Raw genomic sequence first — 22,024 nt, 5'->3', positions numbered from 1 at the left:
TTACATAAATCTGACACCTAAAAATTGACAAAATTTCGGTGTCAACAATCACGTTTGGGTCAACTCCACTTTGGGTAAGGTACGAGTTAGTTTGGGTCATTTTTGGGTCGTGAGTCGGGTCAGGATTACCAGGTTAATGAGACTAAACATTAAGCTATATTATCCATTGTTTTTTTTTTTTTGGAAAATAATGATTAAATTCATTTAACTTCAAGTCAGGTTTGTGCCGACCCATTTAAAACTCAATCCAAATTTGCTACCTAGTATTTTTAAATTGGGCTATCGTATCGGGTCAGCTTAACACCTAATTAAAATAATGGCCATAGTAGAACTTAGGTCAAACGACATTCATCATCAATTCTATTAAAGGCAATTGGCCAGTTTCATGACTCATTGAGCATCAGTGCTTCCGTTCTCAGCAAGTTTAATAACTAGAGCATTGCTCGTATCTACCTAAGACAAAACCAGCAACTCATTTATCTAAGGTATACTTTAAATTTCTTTATGCTATTTTCATTTTGCTGTTTGCTAATTTGTTTCAATTCTTGTTGATTTTATTAATCTTAAACACTAAAAATTCCAAGTGGGTGTTTAATTTTTCATCTGGGTAGTTACAATTTTAATTATTTTGTGAATTTTAATGTTGTTAATTGCTAATTTGTTTCAATTGTTGTTGATTGTATTTCCCTTAAACCCTAAACCTTAAACCAAGAATCATTGAAGCAGCAATGGCAGGAACACCCCAAAACCTAATTCTTGAAGATGGTTTCCCAGCAGTAAAGCTTTTTAATCAAGGGTATTCATATACTTATGATGATATTATCTTTCTCCCCGGTTATATTGATTTTGCAACTGAATCAGTTCAGCTTAATACCAAGTTTACCAAGAACATTTCTTTATCAACTCCTTGTGTTTCATCTCCAATGGATACTGTTACTGAGTCATACATGGCAGTAGCTATGGCTTATCTTGGTGGGATTGGTATTTTACATTCTAATAACACACCCTCTGAGCAGTTAGCTCTACTCGAGTCTGCCAAGTCGCGGCGTATCCCTTTTGTTTCTGATTTTGAGGTTAAATCCCCGTCTGATGTGATTGAATTGAGTGATTTTGGGCATGGAACTGTGATTTTGATTACTGAGACGGGGAGCAGGAAATCGAGGGTTTTGGGGTATGTGTTGAAGTCTGATTGGGTGAATTTGAAGAATAAGGATGGTAGGGTTTGTGATTTTATGTCGAAATTGGATTATTCAGTGCCAAGTAGCTATCATTTGGATCAAATTGCAGGGTTTTTGGGAGATAAAGGGGTTAAATTGGTGCCAACTGTGAGAGAGAGTGATGGGGAAGTTGTTGATGTGATGACATTGGAGGATATAGAGAGTTTTCAGAAGTATCCGAAGAGTGGTTTGCCGTCTTTAACTCCTAATGGGGATTTCTTGGTGGGAGCTGCAATAGGGACTAGAGAATCGGATAAAAAGAGGTTGGAGTATTTGGTCAAGGGTGGGGTTGATGCAGTGGTGTTGGATAGTTCTCAAGGGAATTCTATTTATCAGCTGGATATGATTAAGTATATAAAGAAGACATACCCAGGATTGGATGTTGTTGGAGGGAATGTGGTGACTATGTACCAAGCTCAAAATTTGATTAAAGCCGGAGTTGATGGGCTGAGAGTTGGCATGGGATCGGGGTCGATTTGTACAACTCAGGAGGTTTGTGCCGTGGGCAGAGGACAGGTGACTCTTTGGTCCTTTTGAAACTATGTTTTAAATGTGTGCAATGTTCTATTTTTTTTTCTGCTTATTACATCCATTTATTTTGAATCAAATATAGAATAGGGAGGGATATATTTGCCTGTTATATCTTATAATTACCTATAATCAGCAACTTCTCAGGGTATAAAGGGATGCAACATTATAGCTTAGGTGGTGTTTGTAAATTGATGTAACATTATATAGGGATGCAACATTATAACATATCTGTGTGAGAGAAGACAATTAACAATATTCCACTGTTACATTTTGGCCCATGGTAGAAATGACGATTAAGCTCAGCAGGCAGTCATTGTTTGTATCAGCACTCTGTTGCCTTATTATAAAAGCTACACAGTGTTTCGTTTTGCGTAAAATTACTTTAGTCTGAGCCTAAGTGCTTACATAAAATCGAGTCTTGAAATTCTTAATGTTGCTTCACTTGTTAATTTTGTACGTTCAAGAAACTATAATACTAACATAATATTTCTTGTATACTTAGGCTACTGCTGTATACAAAGTTTCTTCTATTGCTTCACAAAATGGTGTCCCTGTCATTGCTGATGGAGGCATATCAAACTTCGGACACATTGGTAAGGCCCTGGTTCTTGGGGCTTCTACTGCGATGATGGGCAGCTATCTAGCTGGTAGCACTGAGGCTCCTGGTGCTTATGTAGTGCAGGTATGTCCTGTTAAATACTTCATTATCCCTCATAATCAGTAAATTAGTTTACAAATATATGCTAAAACATTGATTCCTTATTTACCAGAGGCTTTTTATGTATTGTCCATGTATTCTTGTACTATGATTGTGGTTAGACGCTTGGGGTGCAGTGTTTCCTCTAGTGAAGTATTTGATAAATTTTGGGATGATAATTTGTGTTAGGATGGTCGCCGTCTTAAGAAATATCGAGGCATGGGTTCTTTGGAAGCAATGACAAAAGGAAGTGATCAACGGTATCTCGGGGACAAGTCTAAGCTTAAAATTGCACAAGGTGTTGTTGGAGCTGTTGCAGACAAGGGTTCTATTCTAGACTTTGTGCCATATGCAATGCAAGCAGTTAAACAAGGTTTCCAGGATCTTGGTGCCTCGTCAATTGAGTCTGCCCATCATCTATTGAGATCAGAAGTATTAAGACTGGAGGTATGTCTTTATTGATTTACCGCTTCTCTTATGTGTAACCTTAAATTCTGTAAAAAGAGATGTGCTTGAAAAGTTCTTTATGCTTATGTGATCTGAAGTGTTTGAATGGTCCTTTTAATAGGTTCGAACTGGTGCAGCACAAGCTGAAGGTGGAGTCCATGGCCTGGTGTTTTATGAGAAGAAGGCGTTTTAAAATGCATGCTGACAGATGCTTACGAGATGCAGTATACAACTATACACAACTGAGCTTTGATATATTGATCAAATTGCATGCTTTATCTTGCTCTTTGTTGCTACTTCTCTTAATCGAATGGGGTAAACTAAATGCTGCTAGGTATATGCTAAACAATCCTCAATAGTTTTGAAAGTCTATTGTTGAATTTAATCTCAATAAAATTCAGAATTTATGTTACTTGAATCTCCTTAGTTGTCTCTCTAATGTAAAAAGCTTGTACGTCGTATATTAGATGAGATCCTGACTGAGTGACTGTCCTGATTATTAAGAATCGTCTTTACCATTGCACCTGCCATCTCATCTGAGGTAAACCCTCAGAGTTACTTTAAGATCATCCAAAACAGATGTTATAAATTAGAAGGAGATCTTACAATTTTCTATGATCTAGCCATGTGTATACTAAATGTCCGAAACACAAATTGTGTCCTGGAGAGCTGGGAGAATATGGCATCAGGCCATCAGCTAGTTCAGAGGAGAAGGGATGCTGCTGCATAAGCTAGCTAATGTAGCTGAAGTAAGGAGTGGTATCAGTGTATCACTGCTTAATTCATGAACACTTAACTGACATACATACAAGTAACTAAAATTACACAAGTCAGAAGATCTTTCGTACATGAAATAGTGAGGAATAGTTATACAGAGCTCTTTTATTTATTTATTTATTATTATTGGGAAAAAACAAGGGTTTTTTTTTTTTTTTTTTTTTTTTTTTGGTGAAGCCAAGGGGCAAGCCCCAAAAAGGAAGAAAACCTTAGCACAAACTAGAAAGTAAAAAAGACAGAAAGTAAAACTACAACTACTAAAAGCAAAACAAAAACTACTCATTATTGTCCCGAGCCATCCTTGGAATAGCCACACCACGCAGCTCCTCCAATAAAATAGTCCGAAGATCCACCGGGATCGCCTCAAACATAACCAATTTCTGCTGCGAGAGAACACCAAAATTAGCCAACCAATCTGCAGCTCAATTAGCTTCTCTGAAACAGTGTTCGATCGTGATTTCCCAGCCATTCCGTCGAATTAGGGATTTACACTTTCGAATAAGATGAACAAAGGGAGAGTTGGGGGGAGTAGTTTCCACCAACATACGAGTAACCACTTGAGAATCAGCCTTCAATTTAATTTTTCTATGCCCACCGTTCCATGCTATGGCCAGCCCTCTTAGAACAGCTAAAAGTTCCGCTCTTGTACAAGTACACGACCCACAGTTCATTGCAAAGGCTTCAAAAATTTCACCACTAGCACCACGGATAATCCCTCCTGCTCCAGCTGGGCCAGGATTGCCCTTGGCAGCACCATCTGTGTGCAAACACACCCATCCACAAGGAGGTGCCTCCCATCGAACGAGAACTTCAGATTTCTGTCTTTTATTTGGTTGTCGATGCAGTTCTTTTGCATATGCTCTTCTGATTTCTCCTACTCTTGTCAAAACAAATGCAGCTTGGTCTATAGGGATTTCACACTCACGCACAAAGCTCCGTTCGTTTCTCCACCTCCAAAGCCACCAACACGTGACAACAAAAATTAGAGGCCAATCCTCACAGTTACGGTTTCGCTTCTCATCAAGATTATACAACATCCAATCTTGCAAATTCAAATGTTGCTGCCCCTCAAACTTACCTCCTAGCATATTCCATACCATACGAGCTGCTGGACAAAATCTAATGATATGTTCAATGTTTTCTTCAACGTATCCACACATCAAGCATCTAGGGTCTTGCGTGAGGTGCCTCAAAAATCTTGTGGCATTCGTCATTAATTTTTCCTGGAAAGCCAACCAAAAAAAAAAAAAAGCGAATTCTTTGGAGAGCTTCTAATCTCCAAATCTGCTTCCACTGTTTTTGATTTTCTTCAATTCCTTCTTCACCACGAATAATATGTATAGCCGACTTCATTGTGAACCCTCCATTAGGACTTCCATTCCAGTGTATATTGTCCACAACGTCTTCATCCTCGACAAGTTCATACGCTTGAATTTGCTCCAGAATATTACTAGGCAAATACTCAGCAAACAATTCGAACTTCCAGCCCCTATTAACATCCCACATATCTTGCACTTTGTAGTGCAATTGATGGTCAGGAAGTTCCATCACAGCTTGCTCTTTAAGAGGTGTCGAACCAACCCAAGAATGCTGCCAGAAAAGAGTTGCTTTCCCATTCCCAATCGCAACACCTATGCCTTTTTTCAGAACATCGACATTTTCTACTATTCCTTTCCACACATTCGAGGAGTCGGGCTTGGGTTTAAACATATCAATGTCACACCTCCCTTCACAGTATTTGTGTCTTAAAATTCTCGACCACAAAGCATCAGGTTCAGCGAGCATCCTCCAACCTATTTTCGATAGAAAAGCTGCATTTGATTGTCTCATCGAACGCAAGCCTAGACCTCCTTCATTCTTGGGTCGAGTCACCTTATTCCAAGAGACTAGATGGGCTTTTCTTTTTTCCTCAGTACTGCCCCAAATAAAACTTCGAGTCTTCTTGTCTAAATCATCACAAACTCCCCTTGGTAGTCTTGTAGATTGCATTGTGTAGACGTGTAGTAGGGAATTGAAGCCAACGAGGATTGAGCCAAAGTTGTCCTTCCTGCCAACGAGAGGGTCCTAGCCTGCCAGCCACTAAGCTTTTTATCAATTTTTTCGATCAAATATTGATAAATAGCTTTCGTTACTCTTCCATTTATTGTGGGAACTCCAAGGTAAGTGCCAAAATCAGTGGTACTCTCCATCCCTAACACTTCACAAATAGCATCCCGAGTGTTCATATTTGTGTTTGGGGAAAAATAAACACGAGATTTGTCTATGCTCACTTTGCTGCCAGATGCATGGCAAAACTGATTTAAGCATTCCATCATCAGCTTTGCTTGCTCAATAGATGCTTCCCCAAATAATATAAGGTCATCGGCAAAGGCCAAGTTGGTCACAGGAGGGCCACCCCGGCTAGCTCTAATCGGCTTCCAAGTACCCAACCGAAGTTCCATATCAATCAAATGGGCTAATCTCTCCATACATATCACATACAAATATGGTGATAAAGGGTCCCCTTGTCGGATTCCACGAGTCGGTTGAAATTTCTCTGTTGGCTCACCATTCCAAAGAACGCTCAACTTTGCCGAATTTATGCACAACATAACAAGATCGATAATGTGTTGAGGTAATCTCAATTCAAGTAATGACTCTCTAATGAAATTCCATCTCAATCTGTCATAAGCTTTCTCAAAATCGATCTTTATCTCCATATATCCCACTCTCCCTTGCTTCTTTCTCATTGAATGTACCATTTCTTGGACAATAATAATATTGTCTGTAATTTGTCTTTTTGGCACAAAACTACATTGCGTAGGAGAAATTAATGTTGGTAAGAGCGGCTTAAGACGATTAACTATCACTTTAGTAACTACTTTATAAGTGATGTTACACAATCCAATCGGCCTAAACTGCTTTGCCTTTTGAGGAATGTCAACCTTCGGGATAAGTACCAGAAAAGCATCATTGAAACCTTTAGGAAAATACTTTCCTTCAAGAACATCCATAACCATTTGAACCATACTTGGGCTAACCAATTCCCAGTATCTTTGGTAAAACAGAGGCTGGAAACCGTCCGGCCCCGGGGCCTTATACGGATCCATACTGTTCAGTGCAGCTACTACCTCACATTGAGCATAGGGTCTTGTTATTAATTCCCGATTTTCTTGATCAATTCTGGGGAAATAATCTAACACCAACCTCGTCCCTGTATGCGAACTATCCTCTTCAGAAAAAAGATTTTTCCAGTAATTCATTACCATTAGCTTTACCAAGTCAGGATCCGTAACCCAATTATCATCATCTCCCTTCAAGGTCTCAATTCGATTTTTCTTTCTCCGAATGATTGTGGATAAATGAAAATATCGAGTGTTCCTGTCTCTATCACATATAGCATCCGCCCTCGATTTTTGAAACCAGAATGTTTCCTCTTCATCAAGAACTTTGTTCATCTCAATTTTCAATTTTTCTTCAAGTTTGATGAGATATCGAGGCCCTCCCGTGGAAAGAGATTTCTGTATCCCCTCTAATCTAGCCATAAGTTCTGATTTTTTCTTGAATATATTTCAGAACACGTCCCGATTCCAATCATTAAGCTGATCAGCAAAGTTAGGCAAAAAAGAAATCAAAGGAACATCGTTTTGCCAATTTGAACTTACAAAGTTATCAAAATGCTCATGATGGATCCAAGCAGCCTGAAATCGAAAAGGTTTCAAGGCTCTTGGAATAGGAACAAAACCCGTATTGCTGATTATTATGGGACAATGATCCAATGTAAAACGAGGGAGATTACGCACAACACCTTCAGGGAATTTCAATCGCCAGTCCTCGTTCGCAAACCCCCTATCGAGTCTCGCTGACTTGTATGTGGCCGCAGATAAGCCTCTGCTCCAAGTGTGCTCAGGTCCAGAGCAACCCAAGTCGAATAATTGCATATCATCAGCCCACTTGCTAAACTCTCCACATCTTTTAATCATCTCATTACCACCTACTCCCGACCTCTCAGACATATGAAGGGTGTCATTGAAGTCCCCTCCCAAAAGCCAAGGTCCATTGATATGATTCTTCAAGTTCTCTAATTCTTTCCAAAGGTCCTTTCGAAGCATCGAATCAGGACTCGCATATATTGCCGAGAAAATACAAGTTAATCTGTCAGGTAAACGAATTTTTGTTAATCTAATGGCATTTTTGTAAATATATTGAAAAAGCAGGGTCATTTATTCAGTATTTTTGGTGAGCTGTCCAATTACTATTTGCTTTTTGCTTTTACTGTTTAGTGAGGAAATTACACATGTACCCCTCAAACTAGTATATGAAAAGACACATATACCCCTCCACTAGTACTTGAAAAGACAATTATACCCTCAGATAAACAAATTTTGTTTATCTGGGGAATTGATTGGGTATTGCTCATTATTATTTATATTTAATTATTTTATTATTATTGTTGTTGTTCTTCTCATCTAAAAATATAGGGAGAAACCGAGGAGAGAGGGAGTATATATGAAGTGAGAAACTAATTAAACCAGTCAGATTACAATATATATTCACAAAATTTAAATAAAATGGTGAAGAGAGCAAAGTGCATGGATCATTGATCACAAACATATTTGAAAACGATTCCAAACACATTTGTATGAATATTCTTTAGTTTTTGCTTTATTGATTCTTTATTAATTTATTCTAGAATACAACATTGCAAGAATGGAGTTGATAAGCTTTTGAAAATGTGAAAAATTCCAATGTTAATTTGATGGCAAAGCTACAATGCTCCTAGGGCTGCAAACGATCCGGGCCGAGCCGAGTTTTAGTCTGTTCGAGCTAAGCTTGATAAAATTATTTATGTTCGAACTATCTCGAGCTTGAGCGAGCTTTTAAAAATCTTGTTTGAGTAGGGCTCCTTAAAAATTTGGCTTGTTCAAACTTTGTTCACGAACATACTCGTTTGCATTTCATGTTTAAGTTCGAGCTTGAACGGGTCTAAATCGGGCTTGATTAAATAAAAGAGTCGAATTTATCATAAAAAATATGATTTCTTTCAAATTTTAACACATTCGTTTAATTTTATATAAGATATTTATATTCTTTCTGTTGAAAAAGGTAACGACGGAGTTTTCATACCTTTACATGGTGAAATAATTAATACTTTTTACAAATATGTATGTATAAAAGATTTATAAATCTTCCAAGTTTTAATTGGCCGTGAAAAAACTTATAAATGGACTTAAACGAGTCGTCCATGAACGTTACCGAGTCGAACATGATGTTGTTCGAGCTTTGTTCATTTATTTGACGAGCTTAAGATTTTTGTTCAAGCTTGTTTGTTACTGTAGACACCCATTTGTGTCTCCCCAAAACCAAACCCGGTGATGAGTGCCTTTCACGTCGAATCATAATCGAATGAAACGAAAGTGTGGAAAGGTCTAGTGTTGCGGAAAGTTTTATTTCTTTTTCTCTTCTCCCTGTTTTTGAAAACTTTATTTTAAGAAAACAGCCAATCCAGTTTGGTTGGTCCATGATATGGGTCTAATGGTGGTGTAGTTGGATGGGGCTTGCAAAGACCTTTCCAATGATATATTATAAGCCCGATTCCGATGAATATTGAGGAAGTTATGGCCAATTTACTAAACTGGGCCCGGTTTGAGCTTTAAGTACGGCCTAATGATCTAGGGGAGGGCCTAATATAATTTATCATTCCTAATGCAGTTAGGAATGGTTTTAGTCTTCTAGAAGGTCTTTATCATTCCTAATTTAATTAGGACTCTTCAGAGTTTTAATCAAGATCAAATAGCATTTTCGATTGGAATTATATTATTTTATCTTCCAGTACGGGAAATTTATCAGATTTTCGAAAACGCGTTAAAAATCAGTTTGGCGTCCAACCCTAGGCCTTGGCGCCTGGAACCAGGATTGGCGCCAGGCGCTAGCCATTGGCGCCTGGCGCTAGCCACTGGTGCTGGCGCCAACTAGCCTGGGCTGGCGCCAAGGTTGATTTTCGATCTTCAGACTCTGTTTTGTTAAATCATCTTTTTTGGATGATTTTCTCTATAAATATCGTATCAAAAACTCCGTTTTCATCATCATCAAGAAGCATCAAGATCATCAACTATCATCAATTCTCATCAACTCTCTTTATTCACAAATCATTCATCAATTCATCTCATTCGCAATTCATTCATCTCTTTCATTCATCAATAATATTAATTCTTTTATTTCTTTAATTCTTTCTTGCCTTTTAATACAAAATTCCGCATTCACAAGATCTTGATACACTTAGCCATATTCGAAGTTGCCTTCGCCCTAGACGTGAAAGGTTTTTAATTTCTGAGGGTTTGGTCCCAAATCTCTATTTCAATTATTTAATTTAATTGCTTTGTTTGATTATTATTTTCCTTGAAGTTACTAACGTGTGTATTTTGTTATCAGAAAGAGGTACGAAGCATCCAAGTAAGTACTTTAATGGTTTAATTGATATTATGATGTAGAAATCATGTTTTAATTGTTATTTTAATTCCTAGTATCATGTTTAGGGTAAATTTAATATCAAGTATGATTCAAAGTATGATGCTTCCTATGTTCTTCCTAATATTAATTCATGTTAGTATCATGTTAGGGCTAAAGATTTGATTTTTATTGTTTAGTGACATGCTAGGGTTTGTTATTAATCTTGTTGGTATCATGCCTAGGATTTTGCTATGCTTTAACATGATTATGATTGATATTATTATTATTATTCATGATTATTATTTATTATGTTGCTTGATTATATTTATTGTTATTGCTTGATCACCTTTATTGCATGCTTAAAGGGAATTTGTACTTGTAACCACGCTTAATAAGATAATTAATAATCTTGTTAGGTTAATTGTGATTATAAATTCAAGTGATCGCCAATAATAGTTTATTTGTGCATTATATTCAACCAACATAGATTAAACAGGTTTAGGGTTAATCTTATTGATTGTATGTTAATCAGAAAGCGCACATGAATACGAGCAGAATAAAGTAGAGGCCTATTATTAGTAGGGGTGTTCAAATCCGGGTACCCGGGTTTTCGGGTACCCGAAAACCCGGGTACCCGGAGTTTCGGGTAGTTGTTAATTTGTCCCATGTCCCGACCCGAATATCTCGGGTACCCGGAACCCGGGTACCCGAGATATTCGGGTCGGGACATAGGGTACCCGGATCTTTTTTTTTTTAAATAACTTAATGGAGAAAAAAACCAGGGAAACAAATACACTACGGAATCCGTCCAATTACCACTACAGAATCCGTCCAAATACAATTACCACTACGGAATCCGTCCAATTACCACTACGGAATCCGTCCAATTACCACTACGGAATCCGTCCAAATACCACGAATTCCATGAACAATGAAGAATATAGTCATAGACAAACGCAATACCACGAATTCAACGAAATACACTACGGATTTAGTCCAATTACCACAATAATACTATCAATTGTATTACATAAATCCAAATCTACCACAATTACAATTAAATTAAAAATACCCCTAAAAATACCACAAATTGAAGGCTTGAGTCACTTGCATTGAAGCCTTGAACTCGCAGATCCGTGAAGGCTTGAACTCGCGTGAAGTCATCAATGAAGGCAGTTGTCGAAGGCTCGAAGCAGAGAGGCACGAACTCACGATTGTCACGAAGCAGTGAAGCACTGAAGCAGAGAGGAAAAGAGGAAGATAGGAAGAGAGAGAGGCACGAACAGAGAGGAAGAGACAGAGGAACGAAGCAGAGAGAGATTCGAGGCGAAGAGGAAGAGAGGAAGAGGAAGAGAGGAAGAGAGAGAGAGGAAGAGGAAGCGGCGAGAGAGAGGAGAGAGAGGGGAAGAGAGAAAACCCTAATTAATGAGTGAATGCCTGAATGAGTGAATGGGCTGGGCTGAGGGTTTTTTTTTTAATTTTATTTTCGGGAATTCGGGTACCCGCAAATTAAAAAATGTGGCCCATGTCCCGACCCGGATAATATGCATTTTTCCCGGGTCGGGTACCCGTCCCGAAAAAATAGCTTTTTTCCCCAAATTTCCCATCGGGTATTTACCGGGTCATCGGGAAATCGGGTCGGGACAATCGGGTCGGGTTTTTTTGAACACCCCTAATTATTAGGGCAGGTTCAATCTCTTTTAGGTTGGATTTGTACCTTCATCCCCGAACCCTTATTTGGTTCTAGACCTTATGGAGTTGATGATCTCTTGGATCGTTAAGGGGTGTAACCTTCACCTCGTGAACGGTTTACAAGTTCCTTAAAAACTTGTTGGCGACTCTTTTGCTCTATCTTCTTCCCTTTTGGACGCCACCGTACTTTAGTGTATGATCACAGTGGGGTTCAAGCTAGTGGGATTTAAAGGCTTGAAATTATTCCCTACAGTTTTTTGGCGACTCTGCTGGGGAGGATTTCTATTTTAATTCCTGAATTTGTTTCGGCAATGATTTAGAATGAGCGGATGAGACTCGAAAAGTTCTAAGTATTTCATGTGCGTAATTTTGATTAACATTATTGTCATATGCATAAAAAGGTTCTCATTAGAAAGACCATCCGTAATGAGTAAAAAACATAGGATTTTACACGTAGGAAATTTGAGAAATGTCTTTCACAACTAGGACTGAAATAACACTGTGCGAAACTGGATGATTTTATTGAACACAGAAAGCTGCTGAGGCATGTGGGAAGTAGCGTCAGGGGCCAGAGCTTGGCGCCAAACTTTTAGCCGTAGCGCCAGACGCCAGTATTGGCGCCAGGCGCTACAGTTAAAAGTTGGCGCCAGTCTCTGTTTGCTGGCGCCAATTTCCCCCAATACCGAGCCAGAAATATGCGTTCTAATTTCGACCGGTTTTTCGTATTGTTTGCTCGATCCTGCTTCCTGATTGAATTTTTTCTCACTTTTCTGAAATCCATATGTGTTCTACATATGGACATAATCCTCTGGGAATTCATGCTCTATCTACCCGATTGAACGCTCCTGGCAACAAAGGGTACATCTGAGAGGTTGAATTCACCAAACCATGGAAGTGAGTTTTTTTCTAAAAACTCGCGGTGTCCTATCCACACGCGCTAACCCTTCACGGTTAGGCTTCTGCGCGGTGCATCTGGACAATTAACCATGGACCCTATTTGACTAAACCATATCCCGAACTTTAGAGAACTAGAGCCATGGTTAGGTTGCGAACTCATTGCATCATATTGTGCCTACTTGACTAATTGTGCATTATTTGTTGTGCATATATATTCTATGTTTCTCTTAACCGTTTGTTGATTTGTGTTGAGATTAAAATTAATGACTTACAGAACTTTGCCTAATTAATTAATTAATTAATTAATTTGAGTCAATAAAGCTTCTTTTTAATCGGAATTGACCTAGTACGACTTTAGGCATACCCCAGTTGACTAATAATACCGAAAACAGTCCCAGACCAAAACTCCAATATTGGCGCCAAAGTCTGAGCTGTAGCGCCACTGTATGGTGTGTAGCGCCAGACATTTACTAAAAAGTCTGGCGCCAACCACCATAGTGTGACGCCAGTCCTGTCGCTTGGCCGACAGTTCGGATTATTTGTCGAGTCATCACCTAATGTCTAATTAGTCTGTTTTCTGTTTAATTCGGTTAATTTTGCCGACAATGATGCTTAATTAAATTAATGTTCGAGTTTAGGCACTAAGTCCCATGGTCTTACACAAGAGTCCAAACATGTTACTTACACTCAATAACACACACCAATACACATGTCTTGACCATGATTAAGAGAGTCTTGTGTGCGCGCGTTTTTTTCGTCATTTTTTTTAGGGGGGTAAGTCGGATATTAATCCTCCAATAAATAATAATACTTAGTTCCCTAAACACATGCACATTATTGCTCCCTAAAAATATGCATACTTTTTTTTAAAAAAAAAAAAAAAAAACCATAAAGTCAAATTGATTCGAGTCAAGTAATTAAAACGCAAATTGGCTTAATTTACAGCGCGTGGTCAAGAAAGGAAGGACGATTAATCAAAGATAACTTCTTCGTACAAGTCCAACTTTTCGACAAACCTATAACCCGCAAGAGGAAAGCAAGAGTCATAATGGCAACTCAAGAAGAAGTCAATGATCTCAAGAACCAACTGGCTACTGTAACTGAGACACTGAAGCTTCTCGCACTCAAGATCGACGATCCCGTGAAGCAACAACAAATGGACCTCATGCAAGAGAGCCTAAGAAAGTTGTCCAGCGACTACAAGTTTCAAGAACTCACATCCCAAGGGGTCTCGGTGGATAAAGACTTTCTTCCGCAGAAGTTCAGTGCCAACGACATCCCAAAATTTAGGGCAATCGACAACCCCTACTTCCATTTAAGAGCATTTGAAACAATAATGAGTATCAAGGGTATTGATAAGAAAGTCTTCCCTTCCCTGTTCTCGCTATCTCTCGAGACCGTTTGCCAACAATGGTTCTTTTCTCTTGAAAAAGAAAAGACCTCTACCTGGGAATCCATAGCAAACGCTTTCGTTGATAGGTACAAATGCAACATTCAAGTCGAAACTGACCATAGAGAACTTGAAATCCTCAAACAGAAGGAGAATGAATGCTTCACTGCTTTCTTTAACAAGTGGAGAGAAACCTCAGCTAAAATGATCGAGGTACCAAGTGAAAAAGAGTCCGTGAGACTGTTCATTAAAAACCTCCAAGAAAAATATTCAAAACATCTTAAATATCAAAATAACCTTCATACCTTTAAGGCTGTTTATGATATTGGGATTAATATTGAAGATGACTTGGCTAAATCTAAAGCTGCCAACAATAGCTCCAACAGTGGCTGGAAAGGAAAGAAGAGCGACAATCCTTCTTCTTCCAAAACCGCCCACTCAAATAATGTTAGCACCTTTAACCTAGGAGAAGTCCTCGCCATGAACAACCAAGGACAAAAGAAACCATTTAGGAGAAACTTCACTCCTATTGGCATGAGTTATGACACCGCATTTGATCGATTAAATGCAAAAGGTCTTATAACTCCCATTGGACCATTTGGAGATCCACCAGTTGAGAAGAGGTCGCCTAACTGGAACCCCAACGCACATTGAAAATATCACCAAGGTAGGGGCCATTCTACTGAAATCTGTTGGAAGCTTAAGGAAGCTATCCAAGACCTAATTGACAGTAACAAGCTGCCGTTGCCCCCTGCCAGTAAGAAGCCGAGTATTGACAATGCACCTCTAGCTCATACTTTGGCTATTTCCGATGAAGAAAGCGAAGTTGACCCCTCATCTCTCATTAAGCCTGTCAAAGAAACCAATGTCGAAGAAGGAGAAGAAGAGATCTTTTTCGATGTCAAAGATAACCTTCCAGAACCAGCAAATGAGGTAGACATACGATTGCTCACACTGTTTATGAGGGAGACATCACAACTGTTACGTGAAACTCTTAAAATTATGAACGAACTTCACAAGAAATATGATGAAAAACCTAAAAGAGAATTCACACCAGTAAAAACGACTTATGAGGCAAAATACTTTCCTTTACAAGTCACCGAAAGACCCAAGAAGAGCAATAAAGTTTATACTCCAATTGGGATCCCGTATGCACAAATGTTTGAAATGCTCTCCGAGAGTGGCAAGGTCAAACCTCTCGAACCGAGACCATTTGAATCATTAAAAAGGACAGATAGATATTACTGTCAGTACCATCAGTCAGGAGGACACCCCCTAGAAAACTGCTTCAAATTCAAGGATTTGGTGCAGAAAATGATTGATAAAAAGGAACTAGTCCAAGTTCAACAAGAGGACATAACTGTTAATGGAGTATGGGACAGTGATGAAGAAGATGTCTACCTAAAAGACATAGTAGGACCTTCACCTTCTGTATCATACACCACAGACGACATTTGGGCTAAAGAAGATTCATCAATAGACGTCCTCACAAGATCCGGGAGAATGCAACCTCCCGTTTCAACACAACCTATGCCTAATAATGTCAATAATCTTTGCAAATATTACGGAGTATCACTTTTCTGATTTAATTAGCCCTCTACAAAAATTAAATATAGTAATAAAAATATAATCTTAATATAAACACGACATGTATGACTTAGGCCCCGTTAACTTCACCTTATTTTTGCTAAACTGAAATTATTTACTGAAACAAAATTATGTTTACTGAAACAAAATTATATTTGCTGAACTTAAATTATTTTTACTGATATTATTTTTGCTGAACTGAAATTATTTTTACTGATTTTCTATTATAATTCTTCTAGAATTTTAATTAACTGAAATTATTTTTATTGAACAGAAATTAAACGAGCCTTAGACCTAGCTTGTTTGGTAATTGCCTAATGGCTATTTGTTACATTGTTGAATGTTGATTGTTATGATGCAAAATGACTTTGAAGGACATTATTATTATGTGTAAGTATTCATCTATATATCGTGAGTACTAGTAATTACAAAATAATAATTGGCAATGCATACTTATCTATTTATTATATATCTAATAGGTTATAGTTTATTATTCTATAATGATTATTTGGGAGTATTAAGCAATTACTATATAATTATTAATAAATAATTAACATTTTTAATAAATATTAGTCACTTACTTAATTAGGAGTTAATTAGTATGTATATTACCATGTGCTAATTCTCACACTTTAATTCCATCTACTTGTAAGGAAAAAAATAAACATTTGACGGTAATAACGAAATAAAAGAACAATGACAATAAAAAGATACTCCCTATAAAAAATAAAAATAAAAAATAAAACAAAATGCTCTGATTTCAATACGTAAGACTACTTTTTTATTTATTATATGACATATGTCATATGACTTTTAAGAACCAAAAAACTGAAAATTACAGTAACATCGAACGAGCCCAAAGTAATTGACTTATCAAGCTAAGATGTTATGATGATTAACTTGATTAGCAACATCATCATTCTTCGTAAAATCACCACCGTGGTGTCTTCCTGATGGTCCTGAAGGTGGAGGCAAACTGCGATTATTATAATAACTTTTGGGTTTTGGAATATCATTTGAATGTTTTATAGGGCTTTTGAATATATATATATATATATATATATATATATATATATATATATATATATATATATATATATATATATGAGGACATAAAATAATTACCAAAAAAATATCATATATTATTATATGATATATGTATCATACAAATCCACTATTACATTATATTTTCCTATATTACCATTGTTACTCTTTATATACTTAGTATACATTTAATTTAAATATTGTTCCAAATCTTTGTTGTCTTATATACTAGGAAAAATTTATTTACATGTAATGCAATTATTATCATCCAAATTCAATAAAAAATTACAAAGAGGTTAAAATTATGAGTTACATCTATTTATAACTATACTAAGACAAAGGGTTCAACCTAGAACTTAATTCTTCCGTGGTTAATAATTTTTCCGCTCAATTTTCATCCATAAATACATAAACAAAATTTTGTTGTTATATTGTAATTTAGTATAAATATGTATATTCATATAACTAAAAATATATTTATATACTAATAAGATCAATTAGTATAAAAAAAATATAGTACAGTATATATTGATTGCACAAAATATCAAATTGTTTCAATTATTGATTGCACAAAATCTTTTATAATATTTCTATAATGGTGATGCAATAATATTGATATTATAATATGATATTCCTATGATAACCATCCAATAATATTGAATAATAATGTCAATAAACCTTCCCAAATATTATCACTTTTAATGATTTGGTTAGTCCCCAAATAAATTAAAGATAGTAATATATAAAATCTTAAACATGACATGTATCCTATCCTATATCTCTAGTCGCTAGTATATACTAACTTCGTTTCATATTGTTTGTAATGATTAGAAATTTTTCCTCTCTACTTTATGTCAAATCGTTGCAAATAATGTGAAATCGAAAGTAGTTAAAAAAAGGACATCTTGGTTGATAAATTTTCCTTTTCCTAAAATGCCCTTCTCTTCACTATTTTTTTTTTTTTAAAAAATGTCCATAACTGATTGCAAATGAACAATTTATTTTATAGTTTACAGTAGATTTTTTATCCCAAAAAAATGGTAATCATACTATTCAACATTAAAGCGTAAGGGCATGTGTTCACATTTACTTAATTTCAGTTCAGTTCAGCTCCAATCAGTTCAGTTCAGTTCAGTTCATCTCCTAGTTTCCCTCTCTCATAAAATATTAATTTAAGCTCAATTCAGTTCAGTTTAGTTCAACTCCAATCAGTTCAGTTCAGCTCAGCTCAGTTCAGTAAATGTGAACAGACCCTAAGTCAACAACTGTGATACATAAAATACTTCATTTCTATATATACTCAATAATAAAAGGAAAAATACATTTTAATAATTCCAACTATTGCTGATTTACTTCTAATAATCCCAACTAAGGTATAATTTTTAATAATCCTAACTATGGGGTTAGTTTGCCTCCAATGGCCTTAGCCGGTCAACAATGAGTCAATGATCTGTTATAACAGCTGGTCTTGACACGTGTGTAATACCTCGTATTTTTTTAAGCAACTTACTTATTATTAATATGGATTTTTCCGAAATATTTTATTATTATACAAAAATATCAATATGATTTTACGAAGATAATTGTATAATTATATAAAGATTTTAATTATACGAGTCAAGTCAAACTTTGTCGTATCCAAATCAAATTTTCAACCGTTAATACCCTGAATCTGATTTAGACGACAAAGTACCAAATTCGCTATTTATACACGAGTCCAATTCATGTGTAGTGCATTAGTACTACATAAAAATAGTACATCAATTTACCTAGCATTCTACTTCTATATATATATTTTTTTAAAAAAATGTGTTTTGATGTTGGCAAAGGTGGGAGTTAATTACCCACTTGTCTCCTTCCTTAATACTAAGGTTGAAGCATTCCCCAATTTTTCTATAAATAGCCATGAATCCATCTCCTCCTTCTTTCCTCTTCATTTCTTTCTTTCATTCTAGTTTCTTTTATTCTAGCTTCTTTCTTTCATCAAGAGTTGGCCGGAATTTCACCTTAGCACCACCCAACCACCACAAAAGCTACCACCATTACCGCCGCCTACCGTCGATGGCCACCGACCACCACAAGAGCAGCCCCCTCCTTCCTTGTATTGCACCGTAAACCATATACTTCTTTCTCTAGTACTACTACTAATTTTAGCTAGAAATACTACTACTACTCCTCATATGTTACGTACTACTAGTACTACTACTAATTTTAGCTAGAAATACTACTACTACTCCTCATATGTTACGTACTACTACTACTACTACTACTTCTTCTTCTTCTTCTTCTTCTTCTTCTTCTTCTTCTTCTTCTTCTTCTTCTTCTTCTTCTTCTTCTTCTTATTATTATTATTATTATTATTATTATTATTATTATTATTATTACTATTATTACTACTACTACTACTACTACTACTACTACTATGGATCATTAAAGATTATTTCATAAATACAAGTGTTAATTTTATAAAAAGGTTATGATAATAAATTGTTCATGCACAACTAGTCAAAGTCGATAGTATAAAAAAGTTATGATAATAAATTGTTCATGCACAACTAGTCAAAGTCGATAGTTTAAGTCCTTGTGTCTATGGGTTGAAAAATATTTGATTAGGATTATTGGTTTGTTATAGGAGGAATCTCGGGTTTGAAATTAGGAGTTCCGTACTTGTGTGCAAGGATCAAGGTACGTACACGTGACTAGATCTTTTAAAAAGTGACTTTTATATGCAACGTGATTTACATGTTAAGTGATTTCGAACCATGTTTAAATGTTTGTGAAATATATTTCGGTGAAACATGTTTTAAGTGTTTGATCTCAAATGTTTAAATATTTCATATGGTTGATTATAAACTTGTACTGATATTCAAGATATTTTTAAAAGGAAGTTTTATTGTTTAAATTATCCCGAGTATGGGATATTGGAAAGTTTATTTAACAAGATTTATTCCTTGGATCTTTGGATTTTTAACTCCCACTATGCGGAGCAAGTTGAAGACTATGGATTTTGTATGACCTAGTCTTTCCCCTTGATAGCACTATGTAAAGGAGTTACTAGCTTGGGGGGTGTGCACACTTAGATGGGAAAATGATTTATGAAAATATGGAATGATCCATCCTATTCGGAATTATCTTTGGAAAGTTGGTTATTTCGGAAATTGCTTCTTTTGACAAGTTTTTATACATGAATTTCTATTTAGGAATGGTTTGGATAAATTATGATTTATTAAAGTTAAATCTTTTCGAAAGCATGTTTAATTAATTAAATTGATTTTACATGTCTAGCATTTGTATGTACTTAGCATTTTGGCTAATACGTATTTGTTTTGTTTTGGCTTTGCCCTACTTATCATTTTGATAAGTAGATAGGTGATGGCGATCAGACAACGTGAACTATATGCTGCATTGGGAATGATGGGCGGTGATCACCTAGTTTAATTTAGTAAACATAGTATTAGTGGTGTAGCTACTTTGAAAGTGTATCAAACTATTATTATTACTATTATTATTAATAAAAGATAAGTACTGTTTTCCGCTGCAAAAATCTGTTAAGCCTTACGTAATCACGTGGCGGTAATACTCCCATGTTACTCCCTAAAATTGGATTAGCATTGTTAAATATTAGAGAGTAATTTGGGGGTGTTACAACGTGTCAACACGTAATTGGTTCAATTTTTTTTTTTAAAAAAAAAAAAAAAACCAAAACCCAGTCAGCCACCCTAACCCCCAACACACACCAAACCCTAACCTCCGTCGGTAACCGACCGGCCATCCCTCTTAACCACCAAAACCGGTCGACCGTCCCTCTACTACCCATCTAACCCACCCTAGACCTTTAAAACCACCAACCCAGCCCACCCTAGCTAAACCCTAAAACCACCAATCTAACCCATAACAACCCTCGAAACCAGACCCCTTACTTGAATCCACCGCAGTAACCGCCCCTTTCTCCCTTCTCCCACCGTCGAAACGACCGATTTTGAGTGTGGGGAAAGGGAGGAGGGGCGATTTTGGTGGCGGAGGAAGGGGTTGTGCATTTTTTTATTTGAATTGGTTTCCGACGAAGGGGAGGGAAGGGAGGAGAGTGGATTTAGGGAGCGGTATCACGGGGATCGTACGATTTTGTGGGCACACGACGGTTTTGCGGGCATCCGACGGTTTCAGGGGAGGTATCGGGGGATGCGGCTAGGAAGGGGGTGGTTCTGGTTAGTAGTAGCGGCCACCTTCAGTGGATGGTGGTTCCTAGGTTAGCTGGGAATAGTGGGGTTGTTTGTTTGTTGTTTTTTTTTTTTTTTATAAAACTTTTTGTTTATTTTAAATTAGGCAAATAATGTGCTGACATGTTGCATTTAAAAAAACAACAAAAAAAAAAATACAAAGTTTCATATGTGGCTGGCCATACCGTGCGGCCAGCCATAATTTTTTTTATTTTTTAATTCTTTTTTTTCTCTTCTCTCTCCTCATCACCTCCCATATCTATCTTTTCATTTTCTCTTTCTAACTTGCTTTCTCTAACCACTAATGGCTGGCGCACCGACTTACATCGTCGTCTTCATCTCCACCGTCGTCGTCTTCGTCATCTTAGTCGATCAAACAAACTCATATCTCCGCCTCTAAATTTCGAAGGTCCAAACCCTAAAATTTCCCCCAAATTTTAACAAATCTGGTGATATGAAGGTTACTTTTGCCTTCGATGTTTCTGATAGTAAAGATTTATCTTCTAGAAATGATGTTAAGGCCGCTTAAGAGTGAAGGAGCTGTTGTTAAATTGGAGCTTTTTTAATAATGACTGTATGTTTTCAACATTTAAGCTAAAAAAACTCGGTATTGTAAAAGTTATTGTTACATTTGTTTGTAATTTTCAATTAATTCTTTTGATTGTAAACTTTATTTTGCTATAGTAATTGATAAATTGCGATGATTAGTATTGATAAAGCTGTTGTTACTTGTTATTTCGTTATTTTGATTGTCAACTTTTTCTACCATCCTTGAGAATTGGATCCTCAGTGGATAATTGTTGTGGTAGTACGTTGGAATTGGTGGTTCGGTGGTTGCATTTTTAGTGAAATTGGTGGTTTAGTAAGGGGTACTTGGTCGATGTTACTAGTTTGGTCAGGGGTTACTAGGGGGGTTACTAGATTAGAGGGGTTATTAGAGAGGTTACTTAATCAGGGGTTACTAAAGGGGGTACTAGGTCGGAGGGGTTACTAGAGGGGTTGTTACTTAATCAGGGGTTACTAGAGAGGTTACTAGGTCAGAGGGGTTACTAAGTCGGATGGGTCACTTAATTTTGGGGTTACTAGAGGGGTTACTATG

At 36.6% G+C, this 22,024-nt stretch overlaps 2 protein-coding genes and 1 long non-coding RNA gene across 4 annotated transcripts; 2 read left to right on the top strand and 1 right to left on the bottom strand.

Annotated features, from left to right (window-relative positions):
* Positions 1–341: 341 nt before the first annotated feature.
* LOC145628868 (inosine-5'-monophosphate dehydrogenase 1-like) lies at positions 342–3,304 on the top strand. Of its 2 annotated transcripts, XM_081681294.1 has the most exons (5): positions 342–485; positions 713–1,733; positions 2,251–2,430; positions 2,635–2,892; positions 3,014–3,304. In XM_081681294.1, the coding sequence occupies exons 2-5, from the start codon at positions 729–731 to the stop codon at positions 3,083–3,085; spliced, it is 1,515 nt and encodes a 504-aa protein (XP_081537420.1). In that variant the 5' UTR covers positions 342–485; positions 713–728; the 3' UTR covers positions 3,086–3,304. The 2 variants fall into 2 exon arrangements, with proteins under 2 accessions (XP_081537420.1, XP_081537421.1); XM_081681295.1 differs by lacking the exon at positions 342–485 and having other exon boundaries at positions 511–1,733.
* A 3,916-nt stretch (positions 3,305–7,220) lies between these two features.
* Positions 7,221–7,760, bottom strand: LOC145627621 (uncharacterized). The gene has a single exon (XM_081679986.1). The coding sequence runs from the start codon at positions 7,758–7,760 to the stop codon at positions 7,221–7,223; it is 540 nt and encodes a 179-aa protein (XP_081536112.1).
* Positions 7,761–18,680: 10,920 nt separating this feature from the next.
* Positions 18,681–20,252, top strand: LOC145626643 (uncharacterized). Its single transcript, XR_014111041.1, has 2 exons — positions 18,681–18,819; positions 20,074–20,252. It is a non-coding gene; the product is annotated as an uncharacterized LOC145626643 (long non-coding RNA).
* Positions 20,253–22,024: the final 1,772 nt, after the last annotated feature.

This window comes from Chenopodium album, chromosome 4, assembly GCF_948465745.1.
Source record: "Chenopodium album chromosome 4, dcCheAlbu1.1, whole genome shotgun sequence".
Classification (NCBI taxonomy): Eukaryota; Viridiplantae; Streptophyta; class Magnoliopsida; order Caryophyllales; family Amaranthaceae; genus Chenopodium; species Chenopodium album.
The sequence above is the reverse complement of the archived record's forward strand: the minus strand, read 5'-3'. Positions and strand labels throughout refer to the sequence as shown.

Coding starts and splice junctions, on each gene's coding strand:
- LOC145628868 (XM_081681294.1), top strand. CDS start 729: ATGGCAGGAACACCCCAAAACCTAATTCTTGAAGATGGTTTCCCAGCA. Junction 1,734..2,250: donor GTGCCGTGGGCAGAGGACAG/GTGACTCTTTGG, acceptor TTGTATACTTAG/GCTACTGCTGTATACAAAGT. Junction 2,893..3,013: donor CAGAAGTATTAAGACTGGAG/GTATGTCTTTAT, acceptor TCCTTTTAATAG/GTTCGAACTGGTGCAGCACA.
- LOC145627621 (XM_081679986.1), bottom strand. CDS start 7,760: ATGCTTCGAAAGGACCTTTGGAAAGAATTAGAGAACTTGAAGAATCAT.